General features: G+C 36.0%; 3 protein-coding genes across 5 annotated transcripts; 2 read left to right on the top strand and 1 right to left on the bottom strand.

Moving 5' to 3' along the window:
* The first annotated feature begins 4,489 nt into the window (after window positions 1-4,489).
* Window positions 4,490-6,924, top strand: LOC112527565 (probable serine/threonine-protein kinase PBL15). Its single transcript, XM_025138273.1, has 5 exons — window positions 4,490-4,943; window positions 5,167-5,302; window positions 5,380-5,516; window positions 5,599-5,722; window positions 6,091-6,924. Exons 1-5 carry the CDS (start codon window positions 4,533-4,535, stop codon window positions 6,546-6,548), a joined length of 1,266 nt encoding a protein of 421 aa, XP_024994041.1. The 5' UTR covers window positions 4,490-4,532; the 3' UTR covers window positions 6,549-6,924.
* On the bottom strand, window positions 4,835-10,008 carry LOC112527564 (pentatricopeptide repeat-containing protein At5g40400). 2 transcript variants are annotated; one of them, XM_025138271.1, is made up of 2 exons: window positions 7,750-10,008; window positions 4,835-4,919 (listed from the first exon to the last, which is right to left on the bottom strand). In XM_025138271.1, exon 1 carries the CDS (start codon window positions 9,778-9,780, stop codon window positions 7,924-7,926), a length of 1,857 nt encoding a protein of 618 aa, XP_024994039.1. In that variant the 5' UTR covers window positions 9,781-10,008; the 3' UTR covers window positions 4,835-4,919; window positions 7,750-7,923. The 2 variants fall into 2 exon arrangements, with proteins under 2 accessions (XP_024994039.1, XP_024994040.1); XM_025138272.1 differs by lacking the exon at window positions 4,835-4,919 and adding an exon at window positions 6,445-6,528.
* A 1,137-nt stretch (window positions 10,009-11,145) lies between these two features.
* On the top strand, window positions 11,146-15,168 carry LOC112527563 (beta-amylase 8). Of its 2 annotated transcripts, XM_025138269.1 has the most exons (10): window positions 11,146-11,558; window positions 11,763-11,987; window positions 12,159-12,239; window positions 12,383-12,586; window positions 12,885-13,079; window positions 13,295-13,459; window positions 13,538-13,798; window positions 13,925-14,137; window positions 14,461-14,680; window positions 14,965-15,168. In XM_025138269.1, exons 1-10 carry the CDS (start codon window positions 11,166-11,168, stop codon window positions 14,988-14,990), a joined length of 1,983 nt encoding a protein of 660 aa, XP_024994037.1. In that variant the 5' UTR covers window positions 11,146-11,165; the 3' UTR covers window positions 14,991-15,168. The 2 variants fall into 2 exon arrangements, with proteins under 2 accessions (XP_024994037.1, XP_024994038.1); XM_025138270.1 differs by lacking the exon at window positions 14,461-14,680.
* Window positions 15,169-15,929: the final 761 nt, after the last annotated feature.

Raw genomic sequence — 15,929 nt, forward strand, 5'->3', positions numbered from 1 at the left:
TATATATATATATATGTGTGTGTTTCTCTTTAAGTAGCTAGTGCGTGTGATCGTTCTCCTTTATTTGTTTTTTTATTTTTATAATTGATACAATTTTTATAGTTTGAATATAAAATTATGAATTAAATAATTTTTTATTCATAAATAGAAATTCTAAATTCTTTTTCTTTTTCTTTTTCCTTATAAGTTTACGTTTGGTTTGTAGTATTGGATATGATTTGAAAGTATTTAAAATTCAATTTCATTTAAATCTATGTTCGGTTTGAAGGATTATTTGAATTTGAAATTATATAATCTCATTAAAATCCCACACATATGAGATTTAGAAATCTTAGGTCCCGTTTGATTTGAAAGAATGAAACGGATTTGGTGGGATTTGCATTTCAAATCCATTTTAATCTCATGTTTGGTTTGTTGGATTGTCTGGATTAGAAATTTTAGGATTTAGTTGAAATCTTTCAAAAATATGATTTTGAAATTCTCAGGGAGTGCTCGGGATTTCACGAGATTTCGTAGGATTGCATGTAATAAGGTTTTAAAAAAATGTTTAAAACATTTATTTTGTAATAATCGATTAATAAAAATGCAATTCAATTATTTTTAATTTTTTCTATAAATTATTTATAAATAATGAAATCCAATTCAATTCCAAATCCTATAAATCAAACACACCAATGATTTCAAATCCATTCCAATCCAAATCCCTCCGTGAAATTCAAATCCCTAAAAAATAATCTTGCAAACTATTTTAGTATTTGTTAGTATTTTGCGGGATTTTGTAAAGTTTGTGTAATAATGTTTTAAAATATGTTGAAAACATTTACTTTATAATAATCAATTAATAAAAAGGCATTTTTTTATAATTATTTATAATTTGTTTTTGTGAATTATTTATAAAAATTAAAATTCAATTTTATTTCAAATCCTACAAACTAAACACATCAATGATTTCAAATCCCTCCAATTCCAGATCCTTCCATGAAATCCAAATCTCTCAAGACTATTTTATACAAGTCCTAAAACCAGATATTTTCTAAATATAAATCATAAAATGAAATCCATTTTAAGATCTCCATTAGACACTTAGGTGACGTTTGTTTTTTAAGAGGTGCTGAAGTCTTATTTATAAGATGTGATCCTGAAGTCTAAAATCTAGATCAGTAAGATTGTTTGTTTTTACATCTGAAGTCTAAAATTTGAATTGATCAAACTAATGCAAAAATATAAAAGATAAATAGTTTTTTTTTTATTTTATTTTTACAAAAGTATAAAAGATAAATAGTTTTTGCTAACAAATCTCTTCCAACCCCCAAAAATACGAACCATTCAATAGAGGGCGAATTAGGATTAAGAGGTATTAAATGATAAGTTTACCACTTAAAATTTAAGAGAACATTTAGAGTTTTTAAGCTCTTATTTTTAAAAATAAAACAAACACTTTTGATACCCAAACATCTAAACGAATCCGACTTCATAGATATTAAGAAGTAATTTTGAAAAAACAAAGATACCCTTAAATTTTGTATGGTGTATATTAGGGGTGAGCATAGGCGGGTACCCGCCCTTTTTGACAGGAACCGGAACCGGAACCGGCGGTTCTTGAGATATTGGAACCGAAACCAGTTAGAGCGATTCTTGAATTTTTGGAACCGGAACCGCCGGGAACCGGTTCCGGTTCCGGGTACCCACTTCCTAAAATAGTAAAATTTTGTTATTTAGAAATAAAAATAAAATATTGCCAAAACATTAAATTAAATAAACAAGAATACAAATTATACGGAATAATGATTACAAATATTGTTTTAACGATTACAAACCATAATAGACTAATAGAAAATATTCAAAGTTTAACGATTATATACTATAATTGTAAATGTTCAAAACTTAACGATTACATACTACGAACTGTAGTTTAGTAGAACTAGAAAGTAGATGAAGAATGAAGATGACCGCGTCATTTGAAGATGTAACTTAATATAAATTTGGTATTGAAAAAAATCAATTATTTTTTTATTGAAAAACAACCGCCGGTTCCGGGTACCCGGCGGGTAACGGTTCCGAAAAACTGAGAACCGGAACCGTTCTCAATCGGTTCCGTATTTTAGGAACCGGAACCGGAACCACTCATATCGGTTCCGGTTCCGGAACCGGCGGTTTCAAGACGGTTTCGGTTCCGCAAACGGGTACCCGATTCCGCTGCTCACCCCTAGTGTATATAACCAACCCATGATTAAGGAATGAAGTAAAGAATGATAGCATGGGATTCTTTGACCAAATGGTGTCATAAATTCACACAAAAAAGAAGACTAAAAATGAAAAAAAATTAATTCTTTGAGGATAATTCTTGCAAGAAATTTATGTTGGTTTCAAGAATTTTAAATTCCAAGAGCACCCCACAAGTTTGAAAAATGCACTAAACAACATCCATGGTGGTTGCATGGCCTTCAATTGCATTTGGTATTTGGTATCCAACAACCCATCAATTTAATCTAATTAATTGCAACTACTCATCATCATGATTTGGTTTCTTATGTTAAATTTAACTGGTGTTTGGTTAGAGGTATTATACAGTAATCAATAAAAATGAAAATAAAAAAAACTGTTTAATTTTGTATAATATAATGAACTCATTCCCCTAAAAAACCCAAAATTTGGTTCCAGGTTAAACTGAGGGAATATAACTTTATTTCCATTTTCATTTAATAGGCTGAACCAAACACCCCCTTAGCCTTTTAAGCTCTTATATCAAAATAATAAGGACTTTCTAAATAATATTATTTAACATAATCTATACTATATTATAAGACATTTGACATTTGATAAAAACTCTTAAAAACTATTTTTTATGCATGAAGTACTGTTTATTGATGCATGTTACTTAAAATTCAAGATTACAAGTAAAATTGTGCGTAAATACAATTTATTAAAGCTTCATGTTTGAATTGGTGTAACCAACTGCATATAAACATAATCAAATAGAGGATAAACATCTCATTTTAAATATAAAAGATCTAAAATATAATTAGGATAATTATTTAGCTCTAACAAAATACTTAATTATTATCTTAGAAAAAATTATATTACTAAACCAAAAAATAAAAAAATGAATTAAAGAAATGCACAAAAAATAAGAAATTTTAAATAGTTAGTTTGGTACTAGTATCAAAATAAAAAAATTTCCACTTTTTTATGATATATCTTCATATTTATATTTTATTCAAAAATAAAAACATTACCGCTTTCTTAAAACCACATAAAACCATATTATAACATCGACTGAGACAAAATAAATAAATAAAACGAAACATTAAAATCGAGATGTATCTCTGCGAGTACCCTTCTAGTTTTTTTATAAAACTATTTGTAATGAATCGACGATGATGTAAGTTAATTATCTGAAATCAAGGGGTCAGTAAACTAAGTGTCTATAATTTTTTTTCCGGATTTACCCTTCAATTAGCTATTGATATTATCGGACATATCGAGGTCTAGACATGCTTTATAGTTTACGTACAAGGATTAAGACCATAAATTGTCTTTCTTACTCGAGTGGCTTAACTCTTCAACAATAATCCTATTTATTGGACAATCGATCAAATCCAATCCAATAGATTATTGTATCCGTTCGGTTCCATCCAATGGATGATAGTTGAATGGATGACTGGATGGTCATCATATGATTAATTGGATATTGAAATTTTCAATCTGATTCGATCCAATTACAATTAAACATCCAATTATGATTGATCAGTTCCAATTGGATCGGTTAATTTCTACACACCCCTACTTCTTGGTATGCCCGCAGCCTATAACCTTCCTTCTTTATGTTCCTTTTGACTATACGGTAACACTTACTTTTTCGCTAACATCTCCCAACATTAAATCCCAAATTTTACATAAATTCAATCCAACCCACACCAATTATTACACCATTTTAAGCATAAGAGTAGGGCCTGACCGGTTTAAGTTTGAGCTCCAAAGGTCAAAAGTGTCTGGAGGTCTCAGATTCAAATCCAAGGAAGAATAAAAATCCCCTTGTGGCCACGGAGGTTCAAATGTGGAGACTTCGGACTACCCATAAAACGGGTGGTCGCCCTCAGATTAGTCAACTCGTATAGCGGGTTGGAGATCCATTTTTATGTTTTAACATCCCACCTCCAGATGAAATATACCGAGTCGTTTAGTTTGGTTTATTCTACCATCCACCATACATATTTCAATGAACAAATCCCAAAAAATATTCCTTCTACATAGAAATGAGGCTATATTTATTGGTCAGAAAAGAGGGTTTTCTCCTAAACTTGTTCAACATATAGAAAATGGACCACTTTTTGCATAAAGACAACACCAAAGTGACAAATCTAGTAACATAAACAATACCCCCCTTATTAAAGATTGCAACAAAGTACCTCATTTTAGTAGAGTGGTTGAAGAGTTGTTGCATTTCCTCTGGCTTTTTCAGCCTTCAAGATAACCCCAGATGCTTCATACTTATACTCCTCCACTCCTGCTATCCATTTCCATCCATAACCATGAAGAAAGATTCACCTCAATCATGGAAACCCTACTGTTGTTCAGCTGATCAAGATAAGGTTTTCTGCAGCTTTAGCCGCTGCCGTCCCTCCAGGTCGGAGTTCTCCAAGAATGTAGCACCATCGCCATCTTTCAGGCGCATGTCGTTCTCGGACCTTAGCAGGTCGTCTTCTATGCGTATTAATGAAGATATAGCGCATGCCTTTGGGCCCGACTTGTTTGACTTTAAATTGAGTGAGTTGCGAGCCATAACTCAGAATTTCTCCAACAATTTCTTGCTAGGTGAAGGAGGGTTCGGTAAGGTGCATAAGGGTTATGTTGATGAGAACATGAGGCCTGGGTTGAAGGCTCAACCGATTGCCGTTAAGCTCCTTGATATTGAAGGACTGCAAGGCCATCGCGAGTGGCTTGTAAGCTTACTATCTCTATTTTTCTTAAGTCTCTAGTTCATAACAGGAAAGTTCATTTGAGAATCGTTAATTCATGAATAGTGGGTTCTCACGGTTCTCAAAATATTCAATATATACACACACGCACATGTATATATGTATGTATGTACATGTGCGCATATACATATATGTATATATAACAATCTTACAAACATCTGACTAACTGTCAATGGTATAACTAAAGGCGGAGGTGATATTTCTCGGTCAACTTAGGCATCCAAATTTGGTAAAATTGATCGGTTATTGTTGTGAAGAAGAAGAGAGACTTCTTGTATACGAGTTCTTGGCTCGTGGAAGCTTGGAAAATCATTTGTTCAAGAGTAAGCTTCTATCGACTTTTGATGGTTGTTCTCTAACGACTTGATTGTAAGCTAAGCCTAAATTGTTACATCTATAGGGATCTCGGTTTGTCTGCCATGGGGAATTAGAATAAAAATTGCAATAGGCGCGGCCAAAGGTCTCGCGTTCTTGCACGGTGCCGATAACCCAGTTATATATCGTGACTTCAAAACGTCCAACATCTTACTTGATTCCGTATGTATCTCAAACCTTTTAAACCACATCTTGCTAAGAGTTTATATACTAACTTTGTTTCTCCCCCTTTGGATTTCGGCAGGATTTTAATGCCAAATTATCTGATTTTGGGTTGGCAACAATGGGGCCAGAAGGATCAAATACTCATGTGACAACTAGAGTCATGGGCACCTATGGATATGCTGCACCTGAATATGTCAACACTGGTAATGTTTCAACCCTACTACAAGTTCGTTCTGTCTATTCAGGGTGCGTTCGGTACGTGGGATAGGATGAGACAGGACAGAATAAAAACTTGTAGTTCCTACCTTTGTTGTGACACTAGATGAGGACAGGATTGGACTGAGTGAGACAAAAGTACATTTTCTTTATCCCACAAAAATAGATGGAACAAAAACTGGGAAATGTGACAAAATGGATAAATTACTAAACTACCCATGTCAGATTCTACATCACTCTCATTTGTCTAGTCATGTCCCGCCCCATCCGCATACCAATCACTTATAATTGTTAGAAGTTTGCAACATGGTAAATGTTCGTCGGTGATGAAATATGTTGATATGCTAAATTGTAGGGCACTTGACCACGAAGAGTGACATTTATAGCTTCGGAGTGGTGTTGCTAGAACTATTGACGGGAAGAAGAGCAATGGATAAAAACAGGCCAAAAAGCGAACAAAATCTTGTGGATTGGGCAAAGCCGTACTTGACTAGTAGCCGAAGAGTGCGTGCAGTAATTGATCCTAGGTTGGCAGGACAATACTCGGTTAGGGGGGCCAAGGAGATGGCTCTTCTAGCGCTATATTGCGTGAGCCTGAACCCCAAAGACAGACCAAAAATGCCTGCAATAATCGAAACCCTTGAAGGCCTTAAGAATTTCAAAGATATGGCAATCACTTGTGGCCAGTGGCCCCCGGCTTCACAGAAGACCCCGAGGAATGCAGTTTATATGCCAAAAGAAAGAAAAGACACCAATGGAGGTCGGATCTACTGGAAACAGACTCCTGTTAATCCTGTAAGCACAAAAGGGTAGCGAACGGAAATGAAGATTGTATGAAGGAGAAGAAAAATATGCACCACTTCCATGGATATATGTAAATGATAAATGCATATATGTACATAAAATTTTGATAAAATGTGCTCATGTATGAGTGGTCTGTGTGCAAGAAACAAGAAGCTACTCGAAGGTCGTTTTGTTCATAAAGTGATGCAATGTAGACTTATCTCCAAAAACTTTCAAGCATGCACATATGATCTTATAAGGAGACATTCCAACTTTTGGTCTACATTCTTTCTTCCGAGCATCGACTAGCTATTTTTCATTTCTTGTTCTATGTATTACACTTGATCTCAAATGGATAAATCACATAAGAAGGGCATATATAATGAAATGATCTAAGATTATAATACCATCCATCCACTCCTTCCTCATCTTACCATTCTAGGATCAAAATTAAGTGGATCACATATCAGTTCGTCTACCAATTTAATTTATTCTTGGACTTCCTATTTTTCTTTAGTCCGTGGCAAGATTGACCACAATGATTAGTAGATCCCAAAACAGTCCCTGATGCATTTTCTGTTAATTGAACTCTTTACTCCTTTGCACACACTCTCACCTGTAGCCTGCTTGCTTGTTTCTTTTAATTTTTGTTTTCCAAACCAGGGTCTGCACAAAAACAGCCTCTTTACCCTTTGGGGCAGTGGCAAAGACTGCTTACATCCTACCCCTGACCCTACCTCTTTGTTGGATTTACTGGGTTAGTTCAGTTTTGGTTTATATCAAAGAAATAAACTTTGTCTACCAAAAGCATAGATAACACTCCCCCACCACCATCACAAAACAACATCAGTGCTCTATCAGGAAGCTTTGCCGCCTTATTTGTTGATTGAAAACCCAAAAAAGCATTTGAACCAAGTCATATAAAAAATCAAGATCGAGAATAATACAATACAAAAGAAGAGAAGCATAGGTTTACGTCCTTTGGAAAGGTATGGTTAATCTTTTGTGACCAGAAACTTCACTATGAGCCATAAGTAGAAAGAAGAACAAACAGAAATATGATCTAAAGTTCTATATTATGCAAATGGCTTCAGGAGACCGAGCACATGTCACTCAAGCATATATGCCAAGAATGAACATCATAGAATATACAGTGACATATTATCCAGATGGAGGAATCTCCATAGGAAAAGCAATTGGTAGTGTCAATGGAGGAGTGAAATGGACTAACCTTTTCAGGAGCACGACTACAAGAAGGGCAAAAATAAGAGCTTGATTCTGCCACTCACTCTTGACTAAAACCAACACTGCTACATCTGTGCATCAAATGGCCATACTGATTCAAGCTTGTAGTGTTTTTTTCTCCCGCAACATGTGAAACACAATTCCTTTTTAACAAATGATCTCATTCATCAATGAAGGCATCTCCACAAGCTGTTCTTCTCGACAACCCATCAATTGCATACTTAAAACTCAGACAATTTGGAGTGAATCCAAATTTTTGCATCCTGTTCTGAAATTCCATCGACTTACCAATATCACCTTCCTCACATAACACTTTAAAAAGCTCATTATAGCATTCATTGTCACATACTTGGAACTCCTCGGCAAAGAAGCTCAATAATGACTCCGCTTGATTAAGATTCTTCTCTTTACAATGCCCAGCTATCAAAGATCTGCAAATTGTCGTATCAGGCTGGATGCCAAATTCAACCATATCCCTCATGAAAACTTCACCCTCTGTGGTTCTATTTAGTCTACTCAAACACTCTATGATTGTTCTATAGGTGATCAGACTCGGCTTTATATTCTTGAAAAACATCTCATCTTTTAGCTGTATAGCCTCATTTACATAACTGGATATACAAAACGAAACTATCAATTCATTGTAGATTTCCAACTTATGTGCTTCTTTGCCATCTTGCACCATGCGTTCCCAGAGACTCTTGGCTGCAAATGGTTTATCTACCCGGCACAAAGCAACAACTAGATCAATTTGGAGATCTCTACAAACCGAAACTCCAAACTTTTGGAGCTCTACAATAAGATTCACAGCTGAAATTAACATGTTTTTCTTTCTATATCCTTCTATAAGTACTAAACAGGTGAACTCATTAGGGGGAACTCCTTCTCTGATCATGTCATGAAGTAAAGTACGAGCTTCTTGCATCATTCCTTTATTAATATAGCCACATATAAGAGTATTGTAAGAGAAAACATCTGGGTACAGCCCGATTTGAATCATACGATGGAATAACTTATGAGCTTCCCTTACATTACCCTCTCTGCAAAGCCCATTTATCAGAGATGTATGAGTAATCAAATCTGGCATCACATGTCTTATATACATGATATTATAAAGATAGAGGCCATCTTTTAATCGACCATTCCTCACATAGCTATCTATCAGTGTGTTATAGGTGACAATATCAGGATCAAATCCTTCTTCTTCCATCTTGTCTAAGAACTCGTTCACCTTATCCACATCCCCACTCTTGCATATAACATGAGTTAATATGTTAAAAGTAATCGTGTTAGCACGGACCCCAATTTTCCTCATTTCCTCATAAATTCCCCAACATTCATCGATTTGATCCAACTTCAAAAGTCCATCTAAGAGAAAGTTAATCGAAACGATTTTTGGAACAAAACCAAGCTTAACCATCTTCCTAAAAGTAACAAAACCATCCCAAACCAAACCAGCTTTTAGGTATGCCTTGAGAAGCATATCAAATACAACTGGTTCCCAGATACATTCTTTGGTACACAGAACCAAAATTTCAAAAATACTTACCTTTTCAGATTTGTTCCTATTGAGCTCAATTAACTCAGATAAAAGCTTCATCGTTTGTGGAAGGTTGTGAGACCAAGCTAGTATATGCAACATCAGACAGTAGTTACGAATAGTTGGGACAACGCCTGTACCATTTCTAACCCAATTGAAGAAAGTAAGAGCTGCAAACGAATCAGATTGGCATCTAAGAAGAACCCTTGAGACTTCTTGGTTGCCCAGATGAGGGATCATACCTTTGTCAAGAAGAGTACTTCTTCTTTCCTTGAGATTCGTGCATATGTTATCAACAATTTTGCTAGGATTTTGGGTGTTTGGGAGAAAATTGTAAAGTGGGTTTAGGAAGGAATTTGTTCTTGAATCAGGTAACGTCTGTAGGGATGAAAGAGTAGACTTTGACAAGTGATGGATTTTAAAAGCTGATTGCGAGATCGATTTGAGAAGGATTTCATTCACTAGACTTCGATTCATCACTATTACTTTTGAGTAGGGTTAATGCTATCGAAATATGAAGTACGAGAGAATTACGTACCAAATTTCGATCAACCAAAACTGTTTAGGTGCTTGGCGAACAGATTCGAACTTTCTGAAATTGGAGATGGCGAAAAAAGAAGCGCTGATTTTGGATGATTTTCTAGGGCGGCGATGTATGATTGATACGGCGGTGAGAGGCCGTCGGTGCACAACCGCCCAATTTTCCGTTCATAACAAACACGAAACGGCGCCTTCATCCGACTTCCATAACGGAAGGTAAAAATAGGTCCTAAAACATTCTTTTTTATTATATTTTCACGGTCCGTTGAAATAATTTATGTTTTTTTTTATAAAAGTATTTATTATTTATTATAAGTTATAAGTTATAAGGATTTAACTTTTGTAAAAACTCCTTATTAGCAGTTTGGTATTAATATAAGTTGTTTATCCAAACATTTAAAAATGTTTATTATCCATGACACATCAGAATAAGTCAATAAGTTGTTTTTATAAGCAATCTCAAACACCCCCTAAATAATTTATAATATTTTATTACATGTATAAAATATTTTAATAAATAATCGATATTATAATCTTAAAAATGAAGAAATCTACAGGAGTTCAATGTATTTTTTTAGAAATATTGAGTTTTGTGTTATCAATTTTAGAAAATCTGTTGAAAAAGTTATAGCAAAAATAATATCTTAGATACATAGGAGAGAGTAGCGTGTGCAAAAAATCAACCGACCGATCCAATTAGAAACGGATGACGATGACAATGATTGGATATCCAATTGTAATTTGATCGAATCGAGTCGGAAATTTCAACATATAATTTGAATCGGTCGGTCGTAGGATGGCAGTTCAGAACTGATAAGAACCGAATGAATCGAACATAACCGAATTATCATCCAATGAGAACCGGCCGATACCATCCAATTATCATCCAATACCAAATCCAACTACCATCCAATTAATATATTATTCAATAAAAACTAAAAATTTAAAAAAGAAAACAGTCAAAATAGAATTGGATTCGACAAACAACATCAACTGATGTTGATGACACAAATGAAGAAAAATGAATGATTGGATCGGTTTTAAAACCTCAGTATCTTGTATGGTTAGTTTAAGGGAAACAAAATGTATGACATCGATAATAAACATTTTTGAGTGTTTAGATAAATAATTGACACTGATAATAAATAGGTTTTGAAGACGTTAAACCCTTCTAACTTATAATAAATTGATAGGCGTTTCAATTACCTAAAGTTGCGTAAAATAAAAAAAGAGAGAAAAAACCTCGGCCATGGGTTTAACTGCCCAAGAGCTTACATGAGTCGGATGCCATGGATGTTGGCGGGGAGAAAATGCAGTAGAAAATGAACAGTAACAATCACGACGGCACCCACCATCACCACCTCCAACCCCACACTGACAATACCTCCTCACGTTCCCAACCTCAGCAGCAGCGCCGTCCACGTGGCTTCGCTGCGGCGGCGATGGGCGTCTCCACCGTTACCACAACCATCAACAACAATCCTAGGGGCAGTAGAAACGAGAGAGAGAAAGAAAAAGAACGAACCAAACTTCGAGAACGCCACCGCCGCGCCATCACCAGTCGTATGCTTGCTGGTCTCCGCCAGTACGGCAACTTCCCTCTACCTGCACGCGCCGACATGAACGACGTTCTGGCCGCCCTTGCCCGCGAGGCCGGTTGGATCGTCGAACCCGATGGTACCACTTTTCGTCAATCCCCACCCACTTCTAAATTGGTCAGATCTTTCTTCTTCTTCTTCTTTCAAATCATGTTTATTTATTAGGGTTCTTATTTATTTACATCTTGACATGGGTACTCCTGATTTCCTAATCTTTATGGGTTCATGGTGCCATTTTTGGTATTTGTATTGTACATAGACATAATGCATATGATTATATCTTTGCAAATTACGTTGTACTAAATCTTGATTTCTGGACAGGGTGTGTACCCTGGAAGGTCTGTAGAAAGTCCATTATCGAGTAGTTCGTTAAAGAGTTTTCCTGTGAAAGCATCATTGGATTTTCCACCATCTGTTCTCAGAATCGACGAGAGTCCATCGCCTGCTTCTCTTGATTCTGTTGTGGTGCCAGGAAGAGGGAGCACAGAATGTGAGAAATATGGTGCCAGCCCTATCAATTCACAAGACTGTTTGGAGACCGATCAGGTCTGTGTTGTGCAAATTTTCGATCTAACGAAGCATTATAAGCCTTGAAATCCAAGTTGGGCAAACAGGATGAGATGCTATTTTTATCTGACCCTGATGATTGTGTGTGTTGTCTTTACTTTCTAAAGTTACATGATGAACTACATTTGACCCTGCAATTGATCATTGCAGCTTATGCAAGAAGGGCATATGGTTGAGCAAGTATTCAACTTTTTAGGGACTGCATATATCCCTGTTTATGTGATGCTTGGAGTAAGTGGTTGGTTATTGTTTCTCTATATTCTATATATAACAAAAAAAGACAATCTTTATACTCGTTGCTACACTTCCGATTGGTTAATTATCTATCTCTCTATCCGTCTCTCTATATATGTATATATAATTTTACTCTGCAGACCGGCTTGATCAACAAGTTCTGTCAGTTGATAGACCGTGATGCTGTTAGAAAGGAGCTAAGGCTTCTGAAATCATTGCATGTAGATGGTGTATTCGTAGACTGTTGGTGGGGTATTGTTGAATCCCAGGGTCCACAGAAATATAATTGGTCTGGATATCGGGAATTATTCAACATTGTCCATGAATTTGAGCTGAAATTACAGGTATCAAGATTTGATCACTCATATTTCGTCATTTTCCCCCTAAAGATTTCAAACTTAGCTTTTAACTCTATGATCCCCATTGATTGTTTAGGGTTTAACTACTCAAGTGTTGGTGAACCATCTCCAGTCGTATAGATCTTCATGATCTTTCACCATCTAAATTTCAAAGATACATCCTTTCAATACGTAGACTAACTTTTAAACCTTTTGGACCGTTTTGCTTTTATGTCTGGGAGCATACGTACGCTTGAAGGGTTCAATGACCATTTGAAGTTCCATTTTTCCTTTAATTTTAAAGGTTGGGCTGGCATTTCATGAGTATGAAGGGAATGATTCCGGGGGGATATCTATACCCCTCCCCCAGTGGGTTCTTGAGATTGGGAAAGAAAACAAGGATATTTTCTTTACGGACCATGAAGGACGAAGAAACACTGAATGCTTATCTTGGGGTGTTGATAAAGAACGAGTATTGAAAGGAAGAACCGGCGCTGAGGTATCATAAGCTTTTAATCATATACTTCTTCCTTTCAATCTTTAACGAGTCACGTAAAATGCTTTCCCACTTTTGATATGTCCTCTAAGATTTAACATCTTCTGTGGGTGCTTTGAATACTTCCATTATTTTTGCCTTATATATGCTACTTGGATATCCCATTATGTATAGAACATTCTGGATTGTTCTAACAGAATGTGGGTTTCATCTGGCAGGTTTATTTCGACGTCATGAGAAGCTTCAGAACGGAGTTTGATGATATGTTTGTTGAAGGTCTTATTACTGCTGTCGAAATCGGACTGGGAGCCTCGGGAGAACTGAAGTATCCTTCTTTTTCAGAACGGATGGGATGGAGATATCCTGGTATTGGTGAGTTCCAGGTATCCGAGCATGTTTATCTCTTCATTTTGCTTACAGTTTCTTATTTATCAATCTAAAAACACACACATCTTTTGCAGTGTTATGATAAATATTTGCAACAGAATTTACGCAAAACTTCAAGTCTTCGTGGTCACACTTTTTGGGCTCGAGGACCTGAAAATGCCGGTAATTACAATTCTAGGCCACAAGAAACGGGTTTCTTCTGTGAACAAGGTGATTATGACAGCTATTATGGGCGTTTTTTTCTCCAATGGTACGCTCGGTCCTTAATAGATCACGCCAATACTGTTCTCTCTCTTGCAAGTCTAGCATTTGAGGAATTACAGATGGTTGTTAAGGTAATAATTTTGGAACATTTGTTGTTTATAACAAACAATTTTATATATTTGTCGTTTTTAGAAGTGTGTTTGGTTGTTTATTTCTGATGGGAGTATGTTGAACATTTTAGAATTTTGTCTAGGCAGATTCCGGCTGTTAACTGGTGGTATAAATCTAGAAGCCATGCAGCTGAGCTCACAGCTGGATATTATAACCCTGCTAACCGAGATGGGTACTCGGCACTCTTTGAGGTTCTTAAGAAATACTCAGTTGCAGTGAAGTTTGTCTGCTCAGAACTGCAGATTTCTAGTGACGCAAGTGATGAATCACTTGCCGATCCAGAAGGGTTGACATGGCAGGTTGTGCACCGGTCAAAAGCCTCTTCTATCTTTGTTCTTTTACGTTTGTCGTTCTTTTTGCTATAACAACCGCTCTACTCTGTGGGGGTAGAGTTCAGGTTTGCTTACATCTTACCCTCCCTGGACGCCCACATCCAGGCTGGATATACTGGGTTTGTTTCGTTCTTGTTTTGTCAATTTATCGCAGGTGAGGCTTTGGCTGCGCCTGGATTCGAACCCAAGGAAGACGAGATTTCCACTACATTCCCATGACCCTTAACCTTAATCATGGTCAGAGATTGTTTCATGTTAAGATTTTGATTGTGTACTATTAAATCTTACAGGTACTGAATTCCGCTTGGGAACAAGGTTTATCTGTAAGCGGTCAAAATGCATTTCTATGTTACGATAAAGAGGTATTCATGAGATTAGTCGAGACTGCAAAGCCAAGCAATGATCCGGATCATCATCACTTTACATCCTTCACTTTTCAACCGCCCTTGCCTTTGGTTGAACGAACAATATGCTTCTCGGAACTGAACCACTTCATCGGATGCATGCATGGTACATAGTCCAAAACTCATGGTTTGATTTTACATTTTTTGCTTTCTGATTTATCTGATTATGTTGATGTCGAAACTTGAAATGAAACCACACAAACCCAGTATATCCTACTCGACAAACATTTCTTAATTCCCATTTGTATATAGCGTTGGTTGTCCATTGAACCAATTCAAACCATTACATCCCACCTGAGGGTGAGAGTATGCAGACTTGACTTCTAACTTAGGAGTAGAGCGGTTGTTTTTGTATATTTTCTTCAACGACTGAAGTAAGACTTTTTGCAGGAGAAAACGCGGGAACGGAAATGTGATTGCTATGGAAGTTGGTTTTAACGTGAGGGAAGATGGCGCGCGAGCGATCGTGAAGTGCATTCCTACCATTTGGGCAAGTGCCCTCTTAGATGCCCATCTACAAAACTATAACCTGTTGTAATTGTTGAAATATTGGCCTAAAAACAAGAAATTTGTTATCTTTTTCATTTGCCTTGCATCTTTACGACTTCCGGATGAAATCATCGCTTTATGTAAAATCGAGAATTATAACATGGAAAACCCAATTGGCAAAATAATGATCTTCGAGCATCGATAAATTTTTTTCCAGGTCTTTAATGTAAAAAGGCAAAACATGAGAAATCAAACCTAAATAGATGACAAAGCAAGTCTAGTAAGCATGATAAAGCAAACTGGTTATGAGTTGTAAATACTATATGTGTTGCCGGAACGATTTGATGATAAAACAAGTGTAATAAGCATGATAAAGCAAACTAATTATGAGTTGTAAAGGCTAGAAGTATGCATTGACAAAGCTACTGATGACGACAAAGCAAGTCTAGCAAGCACGACAATTAAAAGCTGGAAGGATGATGTGTCAAGATTCTTATATCTTAAGCATGAGGTGTTAAAACTCTCGTAAGAGTACAACTACGAGAACAAAAAAAACAAGTAGTTGATCTAAAATGTATCTGAAAACCCAATATTTTTATATATAAATATATTTATTTATCTAATTTTATTTCGAAAATCTAAAATCCTAATCGACGGTACTATTTTTTAATTTCTAAACCCAATAACGATCTTATCAATCCTCTCGATTGATTGATTCATCGATTGAATATATACATTAACCGCATATAACTATATCCGAACCGGACCAACCTGAACTCGGAATTATCCAAAATTTGAGGCTTGACTTTCATATCCAACCCATTCGATGGTGAGTGTTAAAGTAAGAACCGGACATTTCCTTGTCT

The sequence above is a fragment of the Cynara cardunculus genome, assembly GCF_001531365.2.
Source record: "Cynara cardunculus var. scolymus isolate 2C chromosome LG 15, CcrdV1, whole genome shotgun sequence".
Classification (NCBI taxonomy): Eukaryota; Viridiplantae; Streptophyta; class Magnoliopsida; order Asterales; family Asteraceae; genus Cynara; species Cynara cardunculus.